Source organism: Misgurnus anguillicaudatus, chromosome 9 (assembly GCF_027580225.2).
Source record: "Misgurnus anguillicaudatus chromosome 9, ASM2758022v2, whole genome shotgun sequence".
In the NCBI taxonomy this organism is placed as follows: Eukaryota; Metazoa; Chordata; class Actinopteri; order Cypriniformes; family Cobitidae; genus Misgurnus; species Misgurnus anguillicaudatus.
In genome coordinates this window covers 8672794-8687452 of record NC_073345.2, presented here as the reverse complement: position 1 = coordinate 8687452, position 14659 = coordinate 8672794, and the positions used below count along the sequence as shown (strand labels likewise).

At 36.9% G+C, this 14659-nt stretch overlaps 2 protein-coding genes across 2 annotated transcripts; one reads left to right on the top strand and one right to left on the bottom strand.

Annotated features, from left to right (window-relative positions):
* Positions 1 to 5188: 5188 nt before the first annotated feature.
* Positions 5189 to 11001, top strand: LOC129423269 (olfactory receptor 8G17-like). Its single transcript, XM_073870977.1, has 4 exons — positions 5189 to 5540; positions 5670 to 6107; positions 8465 to 8861; positions 10980 to 11001. The coding sequence occupies exons 1-4, from the start codon at positions 5189 to 5191 to the stop codon at positions 10999 to 11001; spliced, it is 1209 nt and encodes a 402-aa protein (XP_073727078.1).
* Positions 10960 to 14603, bottom strand: LOC129435209 (uncharacterized). The gene is made up of 2 exons (XM_055193651.2): positions 14225 to 14603; positions 10960 to 13332 (listed from the first exon to the last, which is right to left on the bottom strand). The coding sequence occupies exons 1-2, from the start codon at positions 14255 to 14257 to the stop codon at positions 12181 to 12183; spliced, it is 1185 nt and encodes a 394-aa protein (XP_055049626.2). The 5' UTR covers positions 14258 to 14603; the 3' UTR covers positions 10960 to 12180.
* Between the last annotated feature and the right edge of the window lie 56 nt (positions 14604 to 14659).

Here is a 14659-nt window from a genome sequence, read left to right as displayed (position 1 = left end):
TTCCCCTTTCCTTTCTTTCTTCACCTAAGTTCTGAGGTTCGGGCCATTAGGCCTAGATTTCAGTTCTCAAGTGTGAATCTCTTTCTTCTAAACTTTCTTTCTCTGTTCTCTATCTTATCAGGTAATATCTCACATACATTGGAAACAGTCAATTGTTTGTATTATTTACCATTTCATGCATTTATAGTGTAACCATTTCAACTGTAACTTTAAGTCAGTACTGTAATTAAACCTTTTCATTTACAAATCTGTTGTTTAGTTTTGATTTAGTGTTAATACTTAAATGCTACATATTGCAATTCAATATATTTATATTCTAGCAATGCTCTCCCACATATTTTGCTATTATAACTGCACTTATTTCCGTCGTTGGTATAGGTTGCAGAAGGGTGATAATTGACCAGAAATACACAGTTTTATGACATCTTGCTGTTAACATTTCTCAGTCATTTCGGCGTTTCTACAGACTGAACCACTGTAGTGAATCCACCCTTACAGTTTGGTGGCCCGTACGGGGATCCCTTGCGGTGAGTTTTCTGAGTTTTACTCTGATTGATCAACTGAATAAGGACTTTATCACGGTTAATCCTGTGAATGGATTAAAGGCCTTCTGACCACACGGCGGGTAAGTCTGTTTTCATTGTTTCATGGCATGGTTAATGAAATCTCCATTTGCATGAATTGTATGAAACAGAAATAAGAAGGACCTTAAATATCCTATTTGTTGTACAGTTAGAGATTATTTCAGATTATCTCCTCGGGGATGGAAGGGAATAACTCCAGTAATGATATATTGTTTGATTTATGGAGCGAGAAAGTTGAACCTACACTTTCTAAATTATATAGAAAGGGTCTGGATTACTACGCTAATGATATCCTCACATGGTGGCGCATGGTTGGTAGTGAACAAAGAAAATCCAAACATGCTGAAATCATTGAGGCTTTGAATTACATGAAGTGCTTGGAGCTACGTAACATGGATGGACAGGTTAAGTCTATCCTGAATTCTAAGTGTGTTGAATTGAATACCAAAAATGCTGAATTACAAAAGTCAAAGGCAAAGATCCAAAATCTTCAAGCTCAGATAGATCAACTATCATCTGAACAGTTAGCCCTGGCTAAACAGTGTGAGAAGTATAAAGACATTATTGCAGATGTAAGGGCTAAACTAATTGTGCGAGACACTAAGTCTCCCCAAACGCTTAACAGCTATGGGACTAAAAAAGATGCTACTTGTACTAAAGAGAATGTATTTTCCAGAACCCAGAAAAGTGTTCCTATTTCAGCAATTGGGGTGATGCATCAACATGCTGGAACAGAACCGCATGATGTGAATGAAGCATTAGAGAGTCACAGACCTCCTGAAGCTCCAGTAGAACCAAGCTGCAGACCCGGTGGCAAAATGAACAGGCTTTGTAGTTCCTGTCATAAAATAGGCCATACAGAGGAGAAATGCTGGTCACTGGGCAGGGGCAGACCTCCACCTTATTATTTGAAATGTAGGAAATCATTTTCTAGGGACAGATGTAAGCAATCTGGTTTTGCAGGTAAAACTCTTACTGAGTTGACTGCATTGTTCATGCAAGGACTCCAGCTGTTAACCTCACTTGCTAGTGGTTTAGCAGCCAGTTAGCATGTATTTAACATTCTCATTGCAATGATCCTGTTTGCATTTTCTGATTTGTAATGCTTGTAATGCATTGTTGTTTCTATAGAACACAAATTGTAGTTGTTTGTTGTACTATATGTACACATAGGCTAATGAAGTTAATTTCTTGTAACACTTGACTGTTTCCACTGTAAGTGTTAGACAAAACATTTAAGTGAGGGGTTGTTGAAGCTACATGTATTCTAGACCAGTTGTCTTGTGTTAATGGAATAACTTTTGCTCTTGAAATTGTCTACCAGTTTCAAGTTGTATGTGTTTCTATGTTGAAAGATTTGTCTCCTAAGTGGTAAACTCTGCTATTCCCTGTATAGCTGCAGTTAGACCCTAAAGAGGAGCACAAAAATGCCATGTGGCTACATTGTGTTATATAATTACATTAATGAAAATGTTTTACCTCACAACAGGATCCAGTAGCACTTTTACCATGCTTAACTAAAAACATGGGTGTGAGAAGATTTACAGAGCCAAATTACAATCTCATACTTATATTAAAATGGCTCCCTGTTTAACAACAGGACCAAATTTGCATCAGATTCTTAACTTCCTCACCTTTGTTGCAGCATGGTATTCACACATAGCCTCAGTTAAATTCAATCACATAGCAAACACAATTTGCCTCACTTTAGTCATTATTTCAGACTGTCTGATTTTAAGCATCTGTTTGGTTTCTTTTCAAAAAGTTTGATTAGTTTTATGTCTCAAATATTGAAATCTTGATAAAGAGTTATTTTCTATGTGTAATAATTTCATTAATTTTGCTATTATGTTTCACACATAATTTGCTCTTTATGAAAGACATTTAAAACTATCATGTTCTTTGTTTTCATTTTGTACATTTCATTTATAATGGTTATACTGGAAAATTAAGATCTTTAAATCTCATGTATTTGGTTACACTATATTGTTGTTGTTGCTTCTAGTGACAAACTGGATTGTTAAAAATAACATTTACTAAGTTAAAAAAGCATTTTATTTTGTTTCCAAAAACAAATGATAGAGCTTTTATTATTTTTTTCCTTTTATTCTCACCTTGACCATGTTTTAATGTATTTGACAGGGATTGTAGGCTGAAGACCAATCTGACCATTTAAAACTTGAGTAACAAATGCCATATGCTTTGCTGTTTGTTGTGCCATTTGCTTGAATCACAGGATTCCTGCTGTTTCACATCTTGGGTGTTGCCTCAAAGAGAAGGACAAAAGTGAAACCCCCTTCAGGGCCTGTTCTTGTGAAAGTGTGAAGTATCGATGGAAATCTGCATAACTATGAAAGGTGCAATTCCATTCAATGAAGCGTTTCATGCAGGGCTGTAAGGAGAAGGACGTCTTCAAGTCTCATCAACCAGCAACCAGTTTGGACAATAAGTTTGAAGATGACCACTGCACACAACTGAAAGCATAATCTTATGAACTGTGTCATCATGGATCTTCTTACGTGTGGCCCATGTTGCCAAAGGGCGGATTGTAAGATTAAAATTGAAGGAGCTTATTCCTTGGTCACAACTTGTCACAACCCCCGTGCTGATCAAAGACTATTGTCACAGCCGTTTATCCAATACAGTGGGGGTTAAAGATGGTCTTCTGATTGGTCAGTTTGAATGTATTATGTTGGGTTTGGTCAAGTACAGTGGGGGTTAAAGGTGATCTTCTGATTGGTCCATTTGAATGTATCAAGTTAGGTTTAGTCACATGGTCAAGAGATAGAGGATAAGGTCAATGTTTTTATGAGCTCTGGGCTTTTGCATTTTAGCTTTTGCCTTTGCATTGGTCTTTTCACCTTTCCTTTCTTTCTTCACCTAAGTTCTGAGGTTCGGGCCATTAGGCCTAGATTTCAGTTCTCAAGTGTGAATCTCTTTCTTCTAAACTTTCTTTCTCTGTTCTCTATCTTATCAGGTAATATCTCACATACATTGGAAACAGTCAATTGTTTGTATTATTTACCATTTCATGCATTTATAGTGTAACCATTTCAACTGTAACTTTAAGTCAGTACTGTAATTAAACCTTTTCATTTACAAATCTGTTGTTTAGTTTTGATTTAGTGTTAATACTTAAACGCTCCATATTGCAATACAATATATTCATACTCTAGCAACGCTCTCAGACCTATTGTGCCGAAACCAGGGAACGATTGCAGTTTTGTTCTCCTTCCGAAACCTGAGATCCCTTACAAGCTCATATAATATTTTAGCCCAGTTTGTGCTGAACGCAGTGGTATGAGACACTTGCCATTATTATGTTCTAAAGCAACTGAAAAAATACCAAATGTAAGAGCGTGTCAGAACCTCTGACAGTGTCCCAAAATGGTCGGACCCCAGAGGGTTAATGGATGATAAGGATAAAAGCTGTGGACCAATCAAAATGCCCCCCCCCTGTACAGTGTGCATGCAGGGGTTTGGGTGGCACCCCAACTGCACTGGCACATCAACAGCCTCGAGTTGTGGACAGTGTATCTTGCACTCAACCACCTCAAAAGGAAGATTTGAGGCAAACATGTCCTAGTCTGAACAGACAATTCTGTGACCGTTGCGTATATCAACCACCAAGGCGTCACATGTCGCCATGGTTTGCTCTACAATTGCCGAGTCGGCCGGGCACTAGATGCTCAGATTTCTCAGTGAAAATAGCTGATTAATGCATTGCACCTCCCTCTCATTTATGAGCCAATACAAATCTGAACACAAAATAATGTGATGACATCACCAATATGCTATTTAGCATTTAGCATCATACAGCGCACACAGTAGTCTTATAAAATTCCATACACTGTGGGTGGTAAAGGCAAAAGCAACTGTGAGCATGGCAACAAGCTTAATGATAAAAGTTTTCCCTTATGACTGATAACATCTTCATAGAAACACCTTTGAACAACTTATATAAGGCTCTTATAAAGATTTCATTATAGAAAAGCACACCAATGTAATGTAACACGGATTTAGCCAGTACTCAATAACAGTAATTTAGTCTGGAAAGCAATAATCTTAATTGATAAGAGAATCATCCTGGTGTAAGTATTCAATGTTTTTTCCCATGTAGTACTAAAAAACAGTACAGATTACTGTGTGCTTTTAAATGGGAATTAGTGTGGGCTATCATAAATTATCAGACAGCAAACAATTAATGTAATTTACCTTAAAAAAAAAACTTTTTTCAACATATGTTCTACTGTAAATGAGGAGCTCAGATGTAAAGGCCGCTTATTGTCACTTTTGTCAAAAATGATAAAATGATATTAACCGATAGCTCTTGGCACATATTATATTTTAAACAAATACTTCTGCTTTAATTTCTTTTAATTCCGGCCTCAGGCTACTCAGCAACACCATTTTGCAGAATCAATCAAGAGTCTGATAAAAATGCTCACTTACAAGAAAATATGTTTTAGAAAAATATTAGTTTTAGAGGATTTGTATCTGAACTTTTCATATGTTCCTCATAATACATGGCAGCATGAAATGTTCATTATGATGTTGAACAGATTGTTTATTAATCTGTCTACAGGTTTTGTGAAGGGCAGCGAATGGACAACCTGACATTAACAAACAGCCTTCTGTTGGTGGAGGGACTGAAAGTTGCACCTCAGTCATCTTATCCTGTTTATATCCTGCTTCTGTTAGTTTATATCTTTGTAATGGGATGTAACATTATACTTATAATTCTCATCTCAACACAGAAGAATCTGCATCATCCTATGCATTTTCTGTTTTGTAATCTACCACTGAATGATATACTCGGTACCACCGTCATGTTGCCACGCTTGTTACAGGATATTTTAACAGAAGCCTCTGTGCGATATATTACATATGTGGAGTGTGTTGTTCAAGCTTATTTTGTGCATATATTTGCAGCAGCAAGCCACTATGTGTTGATGATAATGGCCTTTGACCGATATGTAGCTATATGTAATCCATTACGATATTCATCCATTATGACAAATAAAATGGTAATTAAATTATCAGCATCAGCCTGGGGGTTGGCAGTATTATTGGTGTCTATTCTGTTAGGCCTCACAATACGTCTTTCTCGCTGCAGATATAAAATTGAAAATCCTTTCTGTGACAATGCCTCACTGTTTAAACTGTCCTGTGAAAATGTATCTGTTAATAATGTGTTTGGACTTATTTATAGTGTATTTATTTTTACTTTATCACTTGGGTCTGTATTTATAACTTATATCAAGATTGCTATTGTGTGCATTAGCAGTAAAAACAAAGCGCTCAACAGCAAAGCCATAAAAACCTGCAGCACTCACATAGCTGTTTATTTAATCATGTTTGTTTCTTGCGCCACCATGATTTTTCTCCACCGTGTTCCTGAATATTCTGACAGCAGGAAACTAGCTAGTATAATGTTTCACATTGTACCACCAGGATTAAATCCTTTAGTGTATGGCTTACAAACCAAAGAGATAAGAGAAAAAATTGTTAAACTTGTTTGGCGTAGAAACAAACTTTTGGCAAAAAAAGTTAATGTAATATTTTAGTAAGGTATTGAAAATGATCTGTGGAAAAATCTATATAATTGGACATATTGTTTATATTTTTCATCTTTGTATGAAATTACGTGATCTATGGGTGCTGAAGTGAACCAAAACATAAATTATGATTTTTTTTCCAAAACAAATTAACAATATTCTTGTTCAAGGCACATAGTGAACTGAGCATTCCTTTTACGACTGTATCCTGCTTCGGCCAAATTTTACTTGTGAAAATATCTGAAATTTAAGGAGTTTAATTTTTTGGTTTGACACATTCACATTTAATCGTTCAAAATTATGCATATTGTAATAGTTATAATATTTACAAAATGCAATGGCAATATCTATTTTGAAGTTAAGCTTTTATTATATGGCACCTGTAAATTTACTTTAGCCTAAATCTTTCTTCTCACAGCAAAGTACTGCTGTCAATCTGTCCTATATTGTGCAAACCTGTTTGGGGGGGCAATGCTATTTCATGCATTCTGACTTATTAACACAGTTTAAGAGTTGGTTAATGCTTTATATTCTGACCGCAATGTAGCGTGTAATTAAACAGAATTTACAGCGTACCTACTTGTAACAACAGAGTACTTCTACAGTATGTACTTGTAGGTATAAGGGAACAATATGGTAAGTTTGGGGTAATAAGGGGGTAAGAATATGAAAAATGATAAATAACTAAGTATTTTATTTTTACAAGGTACCTATTGTAATATAACGTGGTATGTATGACTTCGGCAAGTCTATGTATTGATTTTTTATGATTTTATTTATTTGTTTTTCATATTCACTACTTACCTGATGAAAGTATATTGTATACAGTTGGTGTCTACGAGCAAATGAAATAAAACAGCACATCACTTTTATTTTAGTATATTGCTGCTATGCTTTTTACAGAGCATCACGCTATTTGTTCATTTTTAAAAATGAACAAATAGCGTGCTGCTTTGTTGTCATTATTGTTTAATTTCAAATAAAACGTTTTTAACCTCTTGAAAAGCACCCCCACTCTAGCCTAAACCATGAAAAGACCTACTTTCACTAAAATGGTTGTTGTTGTCTAAACCATTTAGAGCATAAGCATAACTATATCATAAATATAACTATAGCATAACTTGTATCATTAGAGAGAAGACACTTTGAGCTTCATTTTCCAAGTTTCAACATTATTTTAGGTTAAAAATTAAAAACGTTAGAGAGGCTGAAGTACTTTGGAATAACATTTTTTTTTGCATAACATCTTTTTTATAACTAAAAAACTTAATGATAAATATGTGTGTGAAACCTAGAAATGCAATGATTCCAAAGCCACAAGTCTAAAGAAGTAATGTTTCACGTTTGAGGTCAATAGGTCCAAAAATGTTTTTTGTAAGACTAGTGCCTTTTCTAAGTGCCAGTCAGCCCCAAAATGAAAGTATTTTGTTTGCATGCACACATGTTCGTTCTTATTATTATTTTCCCTTACGTTAGCATATAAAATAGCAGTTTCCACACCAGGAAATAAAACGTCACACAAAAATTGTTGGATTCTTTATCTAATTGGCTACACGTTCTGTCTATCATTATTTTCCATGAAGTCATTGGAGGAACGAGCGAGTCAGATGACGTCACGATATTTGACAACCCTGTTTGGATATTATGTATAGGCGTTATTCGATCTACGTCATCAATGCTTGCGGCGGCCATATTGTTGACATAAAAACCACGGCAACTGTCAGTCTGTCAATTGATAAGCGAGGCAGCGTCGGTAATATTGATGGTTTGTTTTTGTTTTTCTAAGCGCGATGGTGTGTTGTGTAATACACGGCTGTTCTAACAACAGCAATAAGAACCACGAAGTTAGCTTTTATGCGATACCAACTGTCAGAAAACGTGAAGGGAAGGAGACAGAGGAGCTGAGCCAGCGCAGGAGAGACTTGTGGCTAGCTAGAATAAATAGCTAAACTTTCAGCCAACTCCCCACAGCAAAGTCTGTTCCCATCATTTTACCACAGGTAACGTTAGGGATATATGCCTCACAGCAACGTCTGTTCCCAACATTTTTTCACATGTAGGCTAACATTAGTTTTTAGATAACTTAACGTTACCTCACAGCAAAGTCTGTCCCCATAATTTTATCACATATGGTTAGCTGTAAGCAGCGGCTGAAACTGCTCTTTCAAATAGATGAAGCTGTCATAAATTGAGACAATTATTAAATTAGTATTAATAACTATATGAACATATAGGTCTGCCATTGATACTAGGTAGGGAGTTAGTGCTTGTATGATACTGTGGTTATGGGTGAACAGTCCCTTTTGTGTGGATTTCTTTTAGGTAAGCCATCATATCTACATGACAGCACTCATCCTGATTGGGCCCCCTCATTGAAGCTGGCAGGAGAGACAGGTCAGACAGGAAAGGCTGAGAGAGCAACAAGAAAAGGATGTGTAATGGGCAGGTACAACAGGGTGCAGCAGCGAAGAAGACAGGCATCAAGTTTAGGGAGAGTGGCACAGGAGCAAGACAGCCCAGGGATGAGCACAACAGAGGCTTACAATGAGGTTAATGATGCTTTTGAGACAGTTGAGGAAGATATGTGCACATCTGAAGTGTGCTCCAAAATACACGCAGATCACCAGAGACTGCTTACTGAAAATATTTCTCTGAAATCTCAGCTAGCCACAGAAAAGATAAGCATGGACACATTCAGGGATGATGAGAAAAAAGTCAGGTTTTATACAGGCTTACCAAGTTTTGCTACATTAATGGTGCTCTATAATTTCATTGAAGGCTCCCTTACTAACAGCACTAAAACTTCACTAACCAAGTTTCAAAAACTTGTCTTGGTACTGATGAGACTCCACCACAACTTCCCAGAACAGGACCTTGCCTACAGATTTGGCATTTCACAGTCTACCGTGTCCAAAACCTTTGTTTGTGTCATACATGTTTTGTATGTGAAACTTAAACATTTTATATTTTGGCCAAGGAGAGATGAGCTTTGCAAGTCTATGCCAATAACCTTTCAACAACATTTTGGGTCAAGAGTGACAGTAATAATTGATTGTTTTGAAATTTTTATAGAGAGGCCTTCAGGTTTGACAGCACGCAGTCTAACTTGGTCTTCATATAAACACCATAACACTATCAAATACCTTATAGGCATCACACCTCAGGGATCCATTTCTTTCCTCTCTAAGGCATGGGGAGGGCGTACTACCGATAAACATGTCACAGAAAACTCAGGCTTACTCAAGCTACTTACCCCCGGTGATTTCATCTTGGCAGACAGAGGTTTTAATTTACAAGAGAGTGTAGGGTTAAAATGTACAAAAGTTGTAACACCCAGTTATACTCGAGGAAAGCTACAGCTGTCTGCTCTTGAAGTTGAGGTCACCTGCAAAATCGCACATGTCCGCATACATGTAGAACGAGTGATAGGATTGGTGCGCAATAAATATGGGATACTGTCAGAGAAGATACCCATCTCCTACCTGGTTACATCAGGATCTGAGATAGCGGTTATCGATAAGATAACTACAGTATGTTGTTGCCTTACCAACATGTGCCCTTCAGTTGAACCTTTTGATTAAATGTGTGTGGTTGTAAAATGGGTTGTTAGTACATGTATAGTGTTACCTTTAAGGGATAGTTCACCCAAAAATGAAAATTCTGTCATCATTTACTCAGCCTCATGTGGTTACAAACCTGTATAAATTTAGTTGTTTTGATGAACACAAAGGAAGATATTTTGAGACATTTTTTGTAACCAAACCGGTTATGGCCTCCATTCACTTTTATATTAGGAAAAAATAATACTATGGAAGTAAATGGGGTCCACAAACAGTTTGGTTACAAACATTTCTCAAAATATCTTCCTTTGTATAAATTTCGTTGTTTTAATAAACACAGTCTTGTAGCAACATAAGGGTGAGTAAATGATGACAGAATTTTCATTTTTGGGTCTTAAAATCTTAATCACAAAAGTCAGGTTCAGGTTGGAATAAGTTTTTTTTTAATTATCTTACATTTTAGCATTTAGGCAGTCATTAGAAATGGTATTGAATTTCATATTTTTTGTAAATAATGACAAAATACAATTAACTGTGTAAATAAAAAGAATAATAAAAACCTGTTAAATCAGAAACTTCATTTCATGTGTCATACTGTACCATCACACTTTAGCTCTACACACCAAACAGTACCATTTGCTCCCCTTATTAGGCATACGTTTCATGTTCATACATGAGAGATGGAACCATATATGAAGGCAGTCCTCACTGTGACAACGCACCACACGGTCACAAACTTTGTATGGTTGCTTGCACACGCAGATGATGTCTAATGGGAAAGGTTTTTCTCTGCGTTCAGAGGGATCCACTTCAGTCACATTAGCTGTGTCAGTCGGCATTGCTGATGGACATGGCCTTGAGAAAAGTTTGCCCATAAGCTCTGGGAGAACGGCTTTGAAAAAAAGATCTCTAGATTTTGACTTGATAACTTCCCAGAGTCCAATATCTGGTTCTATCCTCTCTATGTGTACATCATTTTCTGACCATACAACAAAATCAGCAAACTCCTTATTGCATACAAGCATCTGTGTCTGGACCTGAAAGTAGTAGGCATGTGAACAATGTTCCCTCTAATTTTTTTCAGCACTGAGCAAATTCTTTTTTTTCTGAGTGCACATTTCAGTACTGTGAGCAATTCGCAACCACACGACCTGCTGAAAATGACCACGAGCCTGCGTTAACTAAAGGAGATTCATAGAGATGACGGGGTGTAGTGTATACACACGTATAATGTTCAATGTGGGACATGTAATTAACACTCTCTTTGAATTTACCAGTTACCTGGGTTTAGCAGATTGAACCGTTCAACTCAAGCTGAAAATCAGTTCTCATATACTACAGTGCAAATAAATAAATAAAATACTTGTAAAAGAGTAACACTGTTTCATTTTGTTTGTAATCCAAATTCATGATTCACTTAAATGACTCAGTTGGGTTGAATTCATGAATCAATTGTTTGTTCCTTTAAATAGTTCAAATAGTTCAGTTCAAAGTCAGTGTCCTTTGAAGAAAATCCAAGAAAATACGGAAAATGAAGTTTCAGCGAATTCACGTCCTAGTAGTTGTCCGAAACAAAAAGGAAAAATATCTTCCTACCAGTTCTGATGAGTTCAAAGCACAGTTCTGGTAGGCTCGCCTTTTTGTATACACCTTCAGTATACACTTAATTGTCTCGCAAGTCCAAGATGGACCAGGAGAACTTCACAGATGTTCGCAATTCTCACAAAAAACCCAGCCTTGTAAAAACACAAGGCAGAACAGTAATTAATCTTCAATTTAACAGATTTATAAATAAGCATCATGTAAACATTTCAAATAACAACCTAACTCAGGGTTTCAACACTTATTGAACATATTGACACTTAAAATGTAATTTTTTAATCACATTTACGTTACTTGACATTTAACTTTCAAATGTAAATAGCTTCAGCTCGTTCATTATATACCAACGGCCAATGTAAACAAACTAATAAAACTCATAGTTTGCTGCCAAATTTGCAACACTTATGCCATAATGTCAAGTTAATATTTAGAATATAACTCACCAAAGCATAAATTTTAACTTCTTATTTAAAAGAAGTTCATTCGCAGTGTTTTGATGCTCTGTGATTCTGCATCTGCCTCCGTTCTAATTCTCTATTTTGCTCTCTTCTCACTCTAGCGACAGCTTTTCCAAGTTATCGCATCACTTCAGGAATCCAATAATTTGTTTTAAATCACTGTTTTGAATCACTTTTTCCTCTTAATAAATATTTTAGTTTCTTGAGATCGCCCCGTGCAGCTGCTAATCTGACTCGCTCTCACTCTGTGCTCGTGCTGGCAGCGGCACCTGTGTGAACTGAATGCGCTGCTACCATTGGCTCATAAAAGTGTCTGTCACCGTAGCAAGATCAGCGATTGGTTGAAAGTTTCTTCTGCTTCTAGAACACTCGCCTTCTCTCTCTCTTAATTCTTTTACAACAGCTAATGCATCAATGTTTATGTGCGGTCAGAAAAATGTGCGCGGTCTGACAAATCTATTGCGCGGCCACTTTGACTGCGCGTCCGCGTGCAGCTTAGAGGGAACATTGCATGTGAATGTTTGAGCTGTAATTTGCCATTAGATTCCTCCAAACAGAATCTTCCATCAACACATTCTTTGAGGCTTATGCTATCATGTGCACAAAATGGACATTTAACCTCAACTACACCATCACCACAGCAGTCGCAATGTACTATCCCATCTGGTGTAGCACCTATGTGAGGCAGTTCTGGATTTATTACAAAACCACTGGTCTCAAATCTGAAATTGGTGTGTGAATGCATTTGCTGACGATAACAAGTTAGTGCCTGTTGTTCATGATCACACCCCCAAGTGGTTGCTTTACTTGTAAAGCCTGCACTTAGAGGGTAACAAATATTTTTGATGAGGCTTTGTGATGGCTTCTCAGGTGGTGTGGAACAAGCAGCTTTCATGCGTGAGGCTGTAATTCTGCCAGCCCTAAATCTATACCAGGCTTTACATTTAGACTGTTCTCTTGTCTGCTGTTCTATTGTGTCAGCTTGCCTTTGGGAAATGTCTACTGCAATGGTACTACAGTGTAAGAGTAACTGGTCGCTTGTCATAGAAATGCACTGTTCATCGAATAGCTCACTCAGGGACTGGCCAGTATCGGTGTTCGACACTGGAGCATAGAACGCTGCATAGTCTTCCATGACAGACAGCAAGACTGGTTTATCACCTGTAGCATGCAGCTCTCCAAGGAAAGTAGCGATCTCAGCATCTGTTGGCTCTGACACATCAGGTAGCTTTTGTTTGTCCTTGTATTGTATTGGTTTCCCTTCTGAAAATGTTGTGTACAGTTTGTGTTTGATTGTAGCTTTTGAGTGAAAGTCAATGTTTTCTACTTCAAGGTACTTTTCCTTTGGTTGTCCACTTGGAAGTAACCAATATGCAGGTTTTTCTGTCACAGTTTGGGACTCACGGAGCAAAACAGCTGCCTTGATGGCGAAAAGAACCGCTCCAACATGGCTACATGTTTCGCCTAATCCCGCCATGCAAGTGCAGTGTGCAGGCAAAATAATGCCATCCTTCTGGGCAATAACCCATGGACGCAGAGGTGGGGCACTTAATTTCTGACTGTGTTCAACCTATGAAAACACAAAAACACAGAATTGCATTCAAGATTTCAAACAAAATACATGCATGACATTTATTCTGTAATTGTGTGTATAGGAGCTTCTATTCTTATCTTATGGCAAATTGCAGTTCAAACTAGGGCTGTAAAATATTAATAGCGCTAAATAGTATCCAAAATAAAAGTTTGTGTTTATGTATGTGTGTACTTTGTATAATTTTTATGTATATATAAATACACACGCAACCCTGTATATATTTAAGACATTTGCATTTATATACTGTATACATATATATAATTTATATTATACATAAATATTTTACATGTATAAATACGCATATCAACTTTTTTTCTTAAATATATACACATGCTGGTGTGTGTTTTTATATATAAATAATGATTATACAAAGTACACACACATATTATGTAAACACAAACTTTTATTTTTAGATACAATTAATCGCGATTTAATTTTTACAGCCATAGTTCAAACATTTACGTGTCTAGGTTATTATTGTCACAAAACACAGTTTCAAAAGGTTTTCAGGTATTTTGTTATAGTATCTGAAGCAGAAACAGAAAAAGTATAATGACCACAAACGCAATAGCTTCAGATGTTATTCTGCAGCCTGTTGCACCAGCTCTGTGTAGGTTCACGTGTAACGTTAGCTTAATTACAACGTAAATTATTACTAAGTTTCGATATATGCTTCACTTAAAAAAATGTTGCACCACAGAGATAAGTTACAAACTAAGTAGTAGTTGCTAAGCCTAGTGTCGACTTTACGATATAACTTACACATAGTTGATGCAACCCCGTGCTGTATGCTAACGTTAGCTAGCAATCATCATTAGGTTATGCAAGTAAGTTAACGTTAAGCATCACATAAAAAATATTTACATACCTCTGCGATCACAGCAATGTTTGAAGATGTCATTGGTGAAACAAAAGTAAGAAGGTTGCCGACTTTGCCAGAAATGAAGAAGTTATATGACTCAAGTGACTTGAAGGCCTTCAGCTCCTGTGAAGTGTATGCGGATACTGTATGAACGAGATAGTTATAAATATCCGGATAGGTTACGGCTGGCAATAAGGACGGGTCTTTTTTTAAGGCAGTTGGGTCTATTTGATATGGGTCCACACCGATTAGGCTGATCTTTTCTTGATATCAACGTGAGGAAGCCATCGCTACCGCTCGCCTCAACTCAAATCTACGTGCGGCTAGAGGCAGGCATGTCAACAAGATGGCCGCGGTGAGCGACTTCCGGTGTTTGCGAATAAGCCCTATTATACTCCTGCCTACTTTTAGAAACAAAGTTTGACCATGGGTTTATGTGTT

Coding starts and splice junctions, on each gene's coding strand:
- LOC129435209 (XM_055193651.2), bottom strand. CDS start 14,257: ATGACATCTTCAAACATTGCTGTGATCGCAGAG. Junction 13,333..14,224: donor ACATTGCTGTGATCGCAGAG/GTATGTAAATAT, acceptor GTGTTTTCATAG/GTTGAACACAGTCAGAAATT.
- LOC129423269 (XM_073870977.1), top strand. CDS start 5,189: ATGGACAACCTGACATTAACAAACAGCCTTCTGTTGGTGGAGGGACTG. Junction 5,541..5,669: donor AAGCCACTATGTGTTGATGA/TAATGGCCTTTG, acceptor TGTCTATTCTGT/TAGGCCTCACAATACGTCTT. Junction 6,108..8,464: donor AATTGTTAAACTTGTTTGGC/GTAGAAACAAAC, acceptor GATTTCTTTTAG/GTAAGCCATCATATCTACAT.